The 15,698-nt window shown below is 40.9% G+C and overlaps 2 protein-coding genes across 2 annotated transcripts in view; both read left to right on the forward strand.

Moving 5' to 3' along the window:
• The window catches only part of LOC311056301 (uncharacterized protein), a 109,715-nt gene extending 103,989 nt beyond the window's left edge, over window positions 1-5,726 (forward strand). Inside the window, exons 9-12 of the mRNA XM_084072822.1 lie at window positions 766-861; window positions 1,189-1,285; window positions 2,166-2,217; window positions 4,026-5,726. Coding sequence (XP_083928948.1) covers window positions 766-861; window positions 1,189-1,285; window positions 2,166-2,217; window positions 4,026-4,197 — 417 coding nt within the window. The 3' untranslated portion in view covers window positions 4,198-5,726. The remainder of the gene's footprint in view (window positions 1-765; window positions 862-1,188; window positions 1,286-2,165; window positions 2,218-4,025) is intronic.
• Window positions 5,727-9,391: 3,665 nt separating this feature from the next.
• LOC311055850 (cytoplasmic phosphatidylinositol transfer protein 1-like) overlaps window positions 9,392-15,698 on the forward strand; it is a 37,092-nt gene continuing 30,785 nt past the window's right edge. The window contains exons 1-2 of the mRNA XM_084072118.1: window positions 9,392-9,525; window positions 13,586-13,719. Coding sequence (XP_083928244.1) covers window positions 13,672-13,719 — 48 coding nt within the window. The 5' untranslated portion in view covers window positions 9,392-9,525; window positions 13,586-13,671. The remainder of the gene's footprint in view (window positions 9,526-13,585; window positions 13,720-15,698) is intronic.

The following is a 15,698-nucleotide window of genomic DNA, read 5'->3' on the forward strand; positions in this document are numbered from 1 at the left end:
TGCTGCCCCCATTTCTTTTACACTTCTTATTACTTACTGTAACACACCAGGTTTCACATCCATACGGAACGGGGGTTGGATTCAGTTTTGTTCTGACAACTGTGATATGATAACCACTACTATCTGTTCCTCTCTCTGTCATATGTCATTGAATTCCTCTCTGTCCAAGATTGTTGTCCTTATTTCCATATCATCACTAGTCTATTTAATATGATCTACTATCTATACACTACTATTATCTATCCATAATCTATTTAAACATAGTTCAGTGTATAAGCAACATTTAGCTATTGATCTATCGTTAATAATTATATGAATCAATTTACTTCCAGGAAGTGCTCCTTTTTAGTAAATTGGGATATGTACGGTAATATGTTGTCTTTGTGGCTTGTGTTGTTTGATTGTGTTTATATAATGTCTATTTTCTTTCATCTAACGCTGTGATGACAGAATAATTCACGTCAATTCAATTCTGTTTAGCCTGATTTATACGTAGTCGCACTCTGGTGTTGCATGCCGTAAATAGCAGATCTACAAGCTCACAACATGTCACATTCGTGACGCGTTGTGAGCTTGTAGATCTGCTATTTACTGAGCATGACACCGGCACACAACTAAGTGAGACTTGGCTTCTTGTTTGGGATGTTCTATATGGCCCTCATACTTCCTGACCGTGGGATGCCCTGACACTATGAACCTTTTGTTGTGAGCTAATGGGCCATCTTGACTGACCTTTGCTTGACCTGTTGACTACTCTCTTGACAGATAAGACAGGACCTGGTCGCAAACGGTATTCGCGTCTACCCCCAGAAAGAGTTTGACGAGGACACGGAGGAACGCATGGTCAATGACAGGATCAGGGTACGTTCAACCTGCCAAACACTGAGAATAAAATCTGTTTTAAAGGCATTTATTTAATATACTGTCCTCCTAATATGAACAGTTCACTTCACATAACAGCTCATTTCTAATCTACCATTAGCTGTTAATACAGCTTCTCTTCTCTTCTCTACATTTTCTAGAATATAATGTAATGCAAAAGCTTTGGGATAATAACCAAATGTCAGTCATTTTAGGTGAAAACATTAAACTTTCATGTGAGTAATCATATTGCCAGAGGTGTCACACTGATGAAGATGAACTCTTCATTTAAGTGGTGGTTTTGACACTGTGACATTCTGTATCCAGGCAAACATTCCCTTCGCTGTGGTGGGAACGGATAAGGAACACCAGGTGAATGGGAACAAGGTGCTGGGACGCAAAACCAAGTGGGGCATCATCGAAGGTAACCACTCCATTTATCAAAGGCTGAGCATACAGATCTACAAGCTCACAATGTGTCGCATAGCCATAGAGAGGCGTTATGAGCTTGTAGATCTGCTGTTTTTGCTGCCAAGTGTGTCAGTGATTCCCAAACAGTGTGCTGAGGCACATTGGTGTGCCGTGAGACAAGTCCAGTTGTGTCTGAGATTTTGTGACACACTGGCATCCCTAATTTGGGCATGTCATTTCCCCCCCACATAAATAGCCAATCTACAAGCACACAATGCTTTATGATGCTTTTTTGGGGTATTTTGGCTTGCCCATTGGTGTGCCTTGGGCACAAAAAGTTTAAAAGCCACTGATAAACCACTGATTATGATCATTAGCATTTACAAGTACTTAGTAAGTCAACAAAGCTGATCAAAATGCCTCAAGTGTTAGTTTTTTTTGCCTCAGTGGGGTGGTGTGCGTTGCCATCTAGTGGTGAGACTGTAAAACAGAATGCTCCAGGCTGCTACAAACTCAGCGTGGAAAGACATCTATATTCTCAATGCCTGGAACATGAAATGGAAAACGATAAATTGGGAACGGTTGTGGAAGTTGAACATATCTGAGCAAATAACAATGTGAACGCATTTTATCTGAAAGCCAGCCGTAATGAGGCCTGCCCCGGGATACTCAAATTGGCTATTCTACAACAACAACAAAAACATTAGTGCTATTGTGTCTGCATTCTTAGAGAATAGTCATGGAATATAACTGCTAAACTGTTGTGGGATTCTTGAGGGATAGAGATGAAAGCTCATCGTATCTTTCAGTGAAATAAACCTTCTCATTATGTTTATGTGATGCGGTGAAACACCACAAATCCCTAAAAGCCACTTCATTTTCTCTGTCCACAGTGGAAAATGTGGCACACTGTGAATTCGCCAACTTAAGAGATTTGCTGATCAGGTGAGTTGATGTGTGTGCTTGCTTGCGTGTGTGTGCTTGCGTGTGCGTGCGTGTGTGTGTGTGTCAGTCATGCCTGACCATTCTCCTGTGTGCTACTTTAAGCTACCATATGCAGAGTCTTACCAGTGGCTTCATTTTTCCCATGTTGTCAGGCGTGGGATCATGGGTAGTTTGTGTGAAGGGCCATAAATGATACAGAGGAGTGTTTGTTTCCCTTTTGACATGTGCACGCACCCTCCCACACACACACACACACACACACACACACACACACACACACACACACACACACACACACACACACACACACACACACACACACACACACACACACACGCACGGTGGCTTGTCCCTGTTCAAGTAGAATGGAATCTAATGACAGAGAGTTGCAGGGCTACTTTAAGGTCAGCCCGGGGGTCGCATGCCTCTCCGAGGCCTACCTCAGGCCAAAGGGCAGAGGTCAGCGGCGTGTCCGATACAGAGCAGGATCTGTCAGCAGGAGAAGAAGCAGCTGTTTTATGACAAGTGGAAGGTGTTTTAACTCCTGGGGAAAAGTCTCATGTTTCTGCTGTGTCATACTGTGTAACATTTAACATCTTAGTTTTTCTTTTTTCTTTTTTTTTTTGCATCACCTCTTGTAGCTGTAGTGTCATGACAGCGTTTATCTAAACGGATAATGCTGCATGGCTAAAATACATAGATAAATACATTTCCGGGTCATCTCCGGTGCGAGGACAGACACTTGTGAATAATGTTTACAGAGTTTAGAGAAGTTGTCAAAAAAAAAAACCTGTTTATAGGTTAATGTGAAAGATGTAATAGTGAAAGATTACACAAAAAAATACTTGTTTAATTACCCATTAAAACCGGGAAAGCATCTGTGTCATTTTAGATTTTAGCATTTGCTATTAAAAAATAGCAGATGTACAAAAAATTGTGAAAGTGTGATAACTACTGATTTAAAAGGCATTTGTAGAATCAACCTCAGGTCTTAATTGGTAAAAAAAAAACAGTATGACATAGTCCAGGCAGGTTGGCCTTCAACACATGCTGCTGCTACGGATTCTTTTCCGATTATTCCCGGGGCATTCCTGCCTTATTCAACGTCACACGGGAGAGACGCAGAGGAGAGGGTGTGGGCATGTGCAGGTCATGTGACACAGGTCATGAGCTGGACCCAACAAGCAAAAATGGCCATAACAACATAAACCTTGGGCCTATAGCGTCCCTGTTCAGGCACAAACATTTGGCAAAAATAGCCTATCTACAAGTTTGGTTATTTTTGTCAAAGAGATTCGGTGTAAAGGGAAAAAGGGAGAAGACCACGTACAGAGCTCTGGGGGATTCCGGCTCGATTACAATTACTATTACAATTTTGGTATTAGCAGAAGCTCTTATCCAGAGGTGCGAGATTGGAATAAGCAGAGTAAGCATGAGTAGAGTGCAGAGAGAAGAAACGTAATGCCTCAAATAAACTAGGATACCAGGTCTAAACAACATGCTATCTAAATAACCTTAATGGCCAAATGGGGGAAAAAAGATATGTCTGCATTAGTAAACTAGCATCTATTGAATAAAGGTGACAAGAAGAGATACAAGGAGAGAAAAGTGCTAGGTGAGGCAAAGTCTGAAGAGATGGGCCTTCAGACTACTCCAGCAGAAGATTAGGAGTGATTCTGCAGTTCTGACTGCAATGGGTCAACTACATATATAGGGATTAAGTTGTTAACAAACTAAATTATAAAAGAAAACAAACAAAAGCTTTGAGTGTAATCGTCTTTTGTCCCTCTGCTGCTTCCTCTCTGCAGGTCTCATCTTCAGGACCTAAAAGACGTGACCCACGACATCCACTACGAGACGTACCGCGTGCGGCGGCTGAACGAGGGCAACATGACGCTCAACGGCCTGGCGCTCGCCACCCGCCCGCTGGAGAACGGAACCGCTCACAACAACAAGAGCGACTCGGAGAGCCACCTCTGAGGGAACCCGCCCGGAACGCCGAGTGCCGCGCGTGCGCCGACGACGGCGGGCGGCGGACGGCCGAGGCTTCCCCTCGCCCATTTCCTGTTTCTTGTGACTGCGAGCCCGAGAGCGGCCGTTTCCCTCCGATTTTCCAATCAGAACGAGACAGGGAGGAAAAGGAACGAAGAAGAAAGAAGCAAACGGAAATCTTTTTCTTTTGCCCTCCCCCAATGGAGAAGTGGAGATTGTTTTTTTTTATTTTGGGACCGACTAGTGGATAAAAAAAGAAAAAAGAAAAAATTCTATTGAGTTTTAACTAAAGACATTATAATAATAATAATAATAAAAATGCATTTAAACGTCAGATATGGATATATTTTTGTGAATGCGCCGACATATATATTTTTTTCTGGAAGGAGTGCCCCACGTAGGGCAGAGAGAGACAGAGAGAGAGAGAGAGAGAGAGAGAGAGAGAGAGAGAGAGGGGAAGAGACAGAGATAGAGAGAGATAGGAGAGGTGCGAGACTAGGTGTCCCAATAGCGTTTAAGCACTAAGATCCATCTTCATTCTCTCATAAGTCAAACAGGACCAAACGCGGTCTTAGTGCTAAAACGCTTCTGGTGACGCCCCAGATGTCTGTACTAAGATAGACCTGAGGGAGCCAGAGTTGTACGTGAGAAGATAGTTTCTGTCACTGAATTTTCTGGATGCTGAACAATGACAGTCGTGACCAAGAGGCAACCAAAACTGGCCCTGTTTTATACTTTGTTGTACGATGGCGCAGCGCGGTGAAAATAGCAGATCGACAAGCTCACAACGTGTCACGGTGCGACGCGTCGTGAGCTTGTCGATCTGCTATGTTCAAGTAAATCTTTGAAAATGTTTGACAATATTCACTATATAATGACATGACCCAAAATCGTCACGGCCATGGTTTAAACTGATGAAAGGTGTCGGTAATCGTTGCTGTAGCGGTTGCCGACCGTTTGTTTTGGATCGGCATGTCTGCCACTGAAAAGGACTCGATGAGCTTTGGAACTGACATACTTTGTCAACTTTATCGGCTGCAACTTCAGCATGGTGTGCAAAAAGATGCACAAGAGTACAGTTTGATTTCAGTTAGATCCTTTACACTCCTGTAAAGAAAAGGGCTGCCTTTTTTGAACAAGTATTGATGCTATTGATACATCCATGTTACATATTTTGATGTGATGTGTTGACCTGTGTATTATTTACCTATACAATCCTACTGTATGAACTTCATGACTCTTAATACGTCATCGTTTTCAACCTTAGTTTTTCCCTGTCCATTAACGACTCTACAAAACATACAGTACATTTATCATTGTATCAGATGCCTCCTGGTCCTTTGGTCACACATTTCCTGTCCCCACTGCCTGCATTATGGATGCTTTATAACAGATTTACATTGCCACCTGGAGGTGTGGTGAAGTAATTACAGGGTCAGAGAGAAAAAGGGCCGATTCTCTTCCAAATGTCTATTTTATTGACAGATGCCTGTTTAATGGTGGGTTCTTACAAAGGATATCACTTAGATCTTTAATTTCACTTTATACAGTCGATTTGCCCTTCATCTCACTTAAGAAAAAAGGCCTGATATGGTTGTTTGTGTTCCTCATGTACTGTAAAGCAATGGTTATGTTGCATGTTTAGCAGCACATGTTTTGCTTGCAGGTTATGAGGGGCTCATGGGTTTGAATGTAGAATTTTTAATAAGAAGCTTTTTTCACTGTATCGCGACAAGTGCCTGGCAGGGGAAATAATGACACATTAAATTCAAGACATTAAATTCAAGACTTTGGGGGCAAACGGCATCGGCACCTGTCTGCAACAGAGCATTTCAATTAGCTCTTTTATTAGAGATGTAAACCAACCCTCCAAATCAATGCTATCGTGTTACTGTCCACTGGATTGTTCAGACACAAATAACCACAAATGTGTTTTCCTCTCATTAGAAATCTTTAAGTCTTCCCACATGGCAAAGATACTGTGGGTTCTACTGACTCCTTTATCTTAAAAGTCTGTGATTTGGATCATTTGAACCACTGTTTCCCAAACAGTGGGTCGGGACCCATTTGTGGGTCGCGGACCAATTTTTATGGGTCGCTAGTGAATACCCCTTTATTTTTGGTTTCCTACATTTTGTTTTTTATTATTATTTTTGAAAGATTTCACAAAAAATCGCAAAATATTCACAAATTTGTTTTAAGTCAAAAACAAGTTCAAAAGTTTTTTCGAAATAATTTCATGAAAAAAAAATACTTTTAAGTATTGAAAATAGCAGATCTGACCTATGTGACCTTGTAGATCGGCTGTTTTCACTAGTTTAGGTCCCGGGGAGACGTGAAATTTCTCTTTTGGGTCTCGAGCTAAAATGTTTGGGAACCACTGATTTGAACCATCTTACATCGAGGACTTACAACTAGACTTGACATGCAAGGATTTATACATGTATTCTACCATACTGCTTTCATTATTCTGTCCCCAACAGGGACAAAGCAATAGCTCAGTCCATTTCTAAGGTTTTAATGCATGAGGCATTTACACATCATGTAGAATCATCAGTGTTCATTTATCTATTTGTAACTGAGAATGTATAAATGGAACCAAATGGACCCATAAGGGTCCAATTGGTTCCTTTTGCAAACTCTAAATGAAACAATGAGGATTTTACTGTGTATTTGTATATGCCATGTTGTTGTTTTTCTTCTCTCTGGTTCTGCTCTGTGTCAGTGACAGTGCAGTGTGTTTGCCCCTTTGTGTTTTATATTTGTCATTATACTAACAGCTCCAACATCTTGTCCTTTGCTTTTTATATTATTATTAATAATATACAATGTAAACACTGTTGATTTACAATTAAATGATTGTCACTTTCTCAATGTCTGGTGTGAACTCATTGTGTGAAAGGGCTAGTAGTGGATCCTGACCTGCGTGTGACGCTTGTTGTGAATGAAGTTAAAATTGGTGGTCACTATAATGCTGATTGTAAAATGTCACCATTACCGTCTACTCACTGTGCATGTCGTTGGTGGGATGTGGACAGTTCAGAAACCATCAATGACATCATGAATGGGGATTCCAAGCTAATACAAATTGCAAGCCTTTATCTTACTGGAAAGTTAGCATGTGGAAATAGAAGCCATTGTAATCTACAAGCTCATGATACATTGTAATCTACAAGCTCACAATGAGTCGCGATGTGACGCATTGTGAGCTTGTAGATCTGCTATTTTCAAAAGATTTGTATACATCTGAAAACTTGAAATGGGACATTCTGCATAATGAGTACTTTCTACTTTTTGTACTAAAGGTACATATTGATACCAATGCTTTTGTACTTTTACTCAAGTACATTTTGAATTCCAGACTTTTACTTGTAACAGAGTATTTCATTATAAGATGGCACCATTTCTGTGCTGGCTCCGTGTCTCAGTGGAGGACCGTGTGGACTGCCCAGAAACCTGCCTGCTGCCAATGTCATCATTGACCTCACAGACCTTTCTCTTCCTGGAAAGTTTGCATTCTGAAATAGAAGCCATTGTCCTTGAAATGACCAAACCTGCCCACCGATGAGGTCATTGGTAGGCAAGTTTCAACTGACACAGACCAAATAGACCAGGGGTCTTCAAGGTTTTTCAGGCCAAGGACCCATTAAGTGAGAGAGATGAAGCAGGGACCCCCCACTATCATCAGTGTTGTGTAAATGTATGTTTTTGTTTGTTTGTTTGTTTGTTTGTGTTTGTTTATTTGTTTACACATTATCTTTTCTATTAATACAGTATGTTGGATTCATGTTAACTGTATTTTCAGACATTGAACGACTTCTTAAAGCCTCAATACTTAGTAATAGCTTGTAGATCTGCTATTTTCTGCTAATGTTCCCCCAGAATAGGGATGCTCTAATAATATTTTTTTCTTAATCTGGAAAAAAAAAATAGAATTTTGAATTATTTTAATTATTTATCCATTTATTTTACTTTATTTTATTCGACACAAATCTTCTCCTCCGGGGGTTCCTTACACCAGTGCTTCTCAAAACTTTTCACGTCAAGGACCCCCAAATTGACACTTATTAGCTTGCGGACCCCCATTTGAAAAGATATGCCAGGGACCCCCATAAGAGAAGATTTTTACGGCTCTAGCAGTTATTCTGAACCATTTTAATTTCAAGGACCCCCCAGTTTGACATGCATTAGGCTACAGACCCCCATTTAATGACATTTCTATCTCTGGGACCTCAATTTATATTGTAAAATCTATGTTAATTTAACTCTGAGAGTGTACAACTAACGGGTCCATTTGGTTCCATTTGCACACTCTCAGAGTTAGACCCATAAGGGTCCATTTGGTTCCTAACTACCGGTATCCATCATTTAGCTGGGGACCCCCTTGAACTCCCTCAAGGACCCCTGGGGGTCCCCGGACCCCACTTTGAGAACCAATGCCTTACACACACCGTGGGAAGCACGTGGACTTGGTGTGATCTGTGTGAGGCAGCTGCTACTGCCAGGGGGCGGGGCGGGGGGAGACCCAGTGTCAAATCACGCGTCATTTGGCACCTTCAGGACATTTGCGACCCGTGTTCGCCATCTAGTGGTTGATAACCGCAAGTGTTACAAGGCTTTCACTGAGCACATTTTCTATAGCCTAAAAAAAAACAATGGTTCTCAAACTTTTACATTTGAAGGTCTCCCCTTAACTCTGACAGTGTACAAATCATTTGGTAAATGTTCCGGATGAGTTCAAATAAAATATAAAACATAAAAAAACCCCAGTTAAACTAAGATACAAACAAAACACAGAACAACAGACACTCTTGCTCTCATACTCTCCCTCTTTCCCTTTACTCTCTCTGTCTCCTTAATGCCTTATTGGTCATAAAATATCAGTAAACAAATATAACTCTTTTTTTTTATTTGATAAAAATTATGCATTTAGGCAAATAGTTTGTTGATTATTTTTTGATGCAGAAATATATATTATTAAAGAAGGCCTTCAAAGTCTTTTAAATTGTCACTTTACTATCATGTTGGGACCTCCCTGGAGGTCCCGACCCACAGGTTGAGAACCGCTGGACTTTACCGCTAGAGGGCGGTAGTACTGTGCCGTCTCATGGTGTCGTCTCGAGCTCTGGGTCTCGAGCTCTCCCTACTCAGTCCTCAGACCCTCCTCCTGGGAAACTAACTGATTAAACACACACACAAGAAATGGGAAACGCTTTTTAAAATAAATACTAGTTGTTAGTTTGGGATTTAAGTCCACAAAACCGTTGGTTTCGCATTGTGAGTCGCCAGTTCTGCTGGATTAGGATTCTGTTGAAGGTAAGAAGTTGTGACAGAGAGAGAGTTGAACGCATGTGCTCCTTCACACAGCGACTTTCAGTGGTGTAAAAGTAACCAAGTACATTTACTCGAGTACTGCACTTATAAGTACAATTTTGAGGTATGTTTTACTTTACTGGAGTACTTCCAATTTTCAGTACTTGTGCTTCTACTTCACTGCATCTCAGAGGAAAATATTGTACTTTTTTACTCCTTTGAAAAATGTAATTTCTGGAATTTGTGGATTTTGATTGTTATTACAAAACATACATTAACCACTTCAGCCCTGTATATAGACCGATTATTTGTTTACTAACATTGAGACTGGATGCACAGGTGATTGTTTCACGCAATCAATTCTCAACCTGTTGTTTTGGGGTGCGCTGGTTTCAGCACACCCCAACCCCCTCTTGTGTGTTGGCTAGTGAGGTGCGTCCTAGCGAGACCTGATAGAATGGGTTTCATTGCACGCATACTGGTTGCACGCATACTGGTTCTTATCAGTGTGACGTCGTCTGTTAAGGGGTCTATATTTTGGCTATTTGAAAATAGCTCACAAGCTGTGAGCTTGTATATCTGCTATTTTCAAAAGATTTTTATACATTTGAATTTTGAAATGGGACATCCTGCATAATGAGTACTTTTTGTACTTTAAGTACATTTTGTGTACCAATACTTTTGTACTTTTACTCAAGTCAATTTTGAATTCTGGACTTACTAACTTGTAACAGAGTATTTTTTACATTGCAGAATTGATACTTTTACTTAAGTAAAAAAACAACAACAACTGTCATTTGTCTAGGAGGTCCAGGGACCCCCAGGGGTCCTTGAGGGGGTTCCACATGGACCCCTTACAGGTCTGTGACTCTGAGAGTAAATATACACATGGATATGTGCATTCTATCATAGTTGGGGGTCCTTGATATTAAAACGTTGAGAGTCATAATGTTAAAGGATTTGGGTTTTCTACTGTTCTGTGATATAAGCGTTTAGTGAACAACTGATTCCCTTTTCATTGTCAGGTCAGTGATCCTCACTGTGTGTGTGTGTGTGTGTGTGTGTGTGTGTGTGTGTGTGTGTGTGTGTGTGTGTGTGTGTGTGTGTGTGTGTGGGGAACTATGATCGTTTGTTTGCGGGTAATCAATCAATTATTATTAGTATGGTTAACATGAGCCCTACAGGCTTATCAGGACAACACTAAGGACTAGGAGACAGGCAGCATTATCTGACCATTCAGAATCTGAATGGTCAGATAATGGTAGGGTAAGTGATTTACTTTGGTTAAAATAAGTGTTAAATAGCTCTGTATTCTGATAGTACTCCTTGCTATAGAGTGTTTGTTCAGTAAAAGGAGTCTCCCATGTCTCTCCAGCTCTTTATTAAACAGAAAATGCATTTTCAGTGCTCTCTCCTGCCTGATTGGCTTAAATGTTGTCACCTACCTGAACATGTACTATATTCTGTTTACTAAAGAGCTGGAGAGACCCCTGTGACCAAACAAACGCTCTGTATCAATGATTACTATCAGAATATAGTACTATAACCTTTTTAACAACAAACAAAATACCCCAAAATATCACTTACCCAACCTTTAATGTGCCATAATAGACAACAGAAACTAATCTGAATTTCAGAGTAAATGTCCCCTGTGTGTTTTCATGTTTTCTCCATTGTTCAAAGACCTATTGGAGAAAGTGACTAATCCCAGAATGTTATGGGAAACAAAAACAAGACGTGGATTTAAAACCCCGGATGTGATGATGAAGCATGTGTGCTTTATGGACAGCCAGGATACACTTATATTCTTCTGTTAAAATCATTTGTGTATATTATATTGTCAGCCTATACCTTCAGAGGAAGACATTAACATGTTCCCAGTTCATAGAGGTTTTTATTTATTTATTTTAATCTTTATAAACCATCCCCTTTCTTCAAATCAAGTTGAGCTTGGCACCCTTTGATTTAGCCTCATAGTGCTGTAACTCAGTAGTTCTCAAACTTGTTCGTGCCAAGGACCCCCAAATTGATATGTCCGTGGACCCCCATCTGAAAAGGTTTTGTGCCAGGGACCCCCAGAAGAGAAGATTTGTGTAAAATAATAATAAATTATAAAAAAACAAAACAAAACATTTGTGGTATTAAAAAACTAAAGAAAAATAGCAGATGTACAGGCTCGCAGCGAGGCACGAAGTGACGCGCTGTGAGCTTGTAGATCTGCTATTTTTGAATAGCCAAGCTAAAACTTTTTTTTTTTTTTTAAACAATATATTTATTTGGCATTTTCAGGTATATAACACAGCAATATGGCAATTGTAGTAAATGTCTATAATAAAACAACAAACAAAAACAGAGGAAAAAGACAACACATAGCAATCATACGTATACATAGCATCTGGCATCCAAAAACAAAAATTAAACAAAACATTACAAAGACATAAAAACAAAACAAAAAAAACAACAACAACCAACAAACAAACAAAAATAATAAGATATGGTCATGAATTTTCCTCCCACAATACGAAGTAGCAGAACTATTTATTTACACAGGTCCTAGAGGGTTAAGCTAAAACTATTTTAACTTTGAGAACCACTGGTGTAACTAATATTTTGCATCTCTGTTCTCGTTTGTATTCTGTTGCCTGGTTTAGTTTGAACCTGTATAGCGCTTAGGTTGACCTTGGTCTCTTCAAATGTGCTCTATAAATAATAAAAGAGTTGAGTTCAGTATTTTAATCAGTCAGTCACCGCTAATAAGTGATCCAGGTAGGTATAGAGCAGTGGTTTCTCAAAGTGGGGTCCGGGGACCCCCAGGGGTCCTTGAGGGCGTTCCAGGCCACGCTAAGACAAGCTCAGAAAATAGTCAGTGATGCTACCCATGTTTTACATGGACAGTTTGTAATGCTGCCCTCTGGGAGAAGGTATAGCGAACCTAGATGGAATTATGTACGATTCAAAAAATCGTTTGTTCCTGTGGCAACTAAAATGCTAAATGAGGCCCTGCAGTGACCATTAAGAGTAGACCGATCACTATCTGTGCACTTGTGTAATGTTGTCCCCCTCCCCCCCCCTGTTATGTATTTTGTATTTTGTATTTTGTATTGTCATTGTTTTACGTGTGGCTGCAGCTGGGGTTAAAGCCCAAAACAAATTTCCTTTGGGACAATAAAAGTTTACCTTACCTTACCTTACAGCAGGTCCCCAGAAAAATGTGATGGCATCAAAATCAGTTTAAACACTTCAATCTACATATGCTATTTGAAAATAGCCGATCTCCAAGTTCACAACGCTCACAATGTCGACGCGTTGTGAGCGTGGATATCTGCTATTTTCAAAATGTAAAAAAAATTGATGTGGAACACAAATCTTGTGTGAGGGTCCCTGGCACAAAATGTTTTCAGATGGGGGTCTGCGGCAACATGCATATTAATTTGGGGGTCTTTGGTATGAAAACGGTTTGATAACCAGTGCTATAGTAATCTCTCAAGACAGATTCTGCTGTCTTGAGAGATTACTCAAGGTCACTCAGCACCACTGCCCTGAACATGTAATGTTGTTTATTAGTAGGAATAAACACAGAAGTGGAGGAAGTGGACTAAGAAAGGGGAGGGACCAAACCGAGTTCCTGTTTCTACACAAAAAAAAAATATATATTTTTTTTACCGAATGGGTTCCCAGATTGGTGCTATGGTGCATAGCACCAAAGCACTGTTTTGTTGTTCTGTTTTATTGGTGCATGTATGTCTAAATGAACGGCAACGGAGGACACAAGAAAATCATTAAATAAGTCTAGACTCTGAAATTGAAATGACAAAATTAACACTGTATGTGGGTCAGATTCCTCTATTACCAGTGGTTCTTTAAGTGGGGGTCCAGGCAGGGACCCTCACGGTTCCTTGAGGGTGTTCCTTACATTTCTGTAACTCTGAGAGCTATGGGGGTCTTTGAAATTAAAAAAGTTTTGAGAAGAACCACTACTCTATTACTATCTAACTTTAACTCTGATGGATCTGCCAGAGGGTTAACACGACTCTGTCCTGTCCTGTGTGTTTATGTACTGTAGTTAAACATGCTGATGAAGAGCTGGATGCCTGCCCAGCCCAGATTGAGTTGCTGAAGCGGGGCTGACGCTGAAGAGAAGAAGACGTCATGCTTCTCAAGGAATACCGCATATGTATGCCCCTCACCGTCCAGGAGGTGGGAGACCGCTTTAGTTTTACACAGCGTTATGGAACTTAACCGCCTTGCCCTCACCACACCAGGTCTCACGCTGAATTCACAATTTTAAGATTTATTTGGCTATTTAAAAAAAATCTTGAACATTTTAGCAAATCTTTGAATATATATATATTTTTAAGCAAACATTTGTAACTCAAATCTTTGCTTCTGGGGGTCCCTGGAACAAAGTGTTTTGAGATGGGGGTCCGCGGCCAAATACATATCATTTTGGAGGTCCTTGACTTGGAAAAGTTTCAGAACCACTGATGTAGCAACATAGGTTTTTTTCAAAAAACTGTTAGGATTTAGAAGACATTTTGTAGAATCAGCAGCAGCGTAGTTTTGCTGAGTTCCTTGAATGTGTCAAAGTTGAGAAAATGTCAACTTTGACGCATGGCGACAATCCAATCAGAAGCACGCTGTGCTCTGAAATAGGCATGGCGTAGGTATATACTGTATACTTGACAGCACAGAAAAATACGCCTATGTATTGCCTAAAATGAATACTTTAGGTTGTTTTAGCCAGTGGTTCTCAAACTGTGGGTTAGGTTTTTAGATGATTTGCTTAATGTGCAACGTTGTTTTCTCACTCAACAGTAAACAAACCAACATACAGTATAAGTGTATACCCGGGTATACTGCACATTCCTAAAATGACATTACTGCGTCAAAAGCAATCAACAAACAATACAAAAAGAAATTCAAACATTGGCCATTGGTCAAATATTACCTAAGAAAGGGCCAAGAAATTGTGAAAATAGCCGATCTACAGTACATGCTCTTGTAGAGCTATTTTCACTATATTTAGCTGGAATTGAATGCCGCCAGAATTTGGAACGGGGGAGTCTGGTGCAACGCTCAGGTCCTGGACCCGTTGAGACGAAGGAGGGGCCCGGCCAGGAGGCCATCCACAGAGCCTAGTCCCTCCACGTGCCAGAGCCTCTCCTCTCCCCCGGTCCCGGCAGAGTAGTTCCAGAGAAGTGGATTGAGTGGCCCTGTCTTGCCCTAAGAGGACTGACCGTGGGTAGCTACTGGGACGTAAGTCGGGGGCTTGATCAACCCCGGCTGGGTCACCTGGGCGATGTTTCGAGACCCGAAACACCCGTCGAACCCCAGGCTACAACCCTGATGATACGTCCCAGGTGCATCCACGTGATGTTTGTCTTTATTTATAGCTGTGGAACCGAGTCAAACTAAATGTAATGCCTCAACTCCTACAAATCTAAGTGCTTGTCAGAGTGGGGGGTCCCCAGTTCAATCAATCAATATTTTGTGGGGTCGCGGCCTGTAAAGTTTGAGAACAACTGGTTTAAGCTGCCAGAGACATCCATCTCTACGTGTCCCAGAGCAGAGACAGCTCTAGAGCTCCTAAAAGGACTCACAGACAGCAGTGCACACAGCTGTGGAGCTCAGAGACAGAGAAGAGAAACACAGATGCTCCACGCTAATATCTCTGGAAGCCTTTTTCCTAAACAATTTATATATTTGTTTAGGCAATATATAAGCCATGTAGTTGCTCATTTCCTTCACAGCTGCTAGTTTAAAACTATAACCAGTATTTGCTACTTCCATACAGTCCATTTCTTCACCTCGGTAGCACACGCATGCACGCACACACACACACACACACACACACACACACACACACACACACACACACACACACACACACACACACACACACACACACACACACACACACACACACACACACACACACACACACGTTAATACTTGGTGACAGGCTGACGCTCTCACTCACAACCTCGGACACGCCCATTTTATTACTTTTTACAAATGTCCACACTGGGAACGTTCGTTTGACTCTGCTGGTGTGAAATCAGTGTCAGACACAATTAGGATATCACTTAACATTATGATACTGTTGTTGTCGGGCAGAAACCTCTTATCTCCATATTTTAACTTTCTCTGTTTTTTGGTCCTACTTGATCATCATA

This window comes from Gymnoscopelus microlampas (assembly GCF_963454915.1).
Source record: "Gymnoscopelus microlampas genome assembly, chromosome: 11".
NCBI classification, from domain to species: Eukaryota; Metazoa; Chordata; class Actinopteri; order Myctophiformes; family Myctophidae; genus Gymnoscopelus; species Gymnoscopelus microlampas.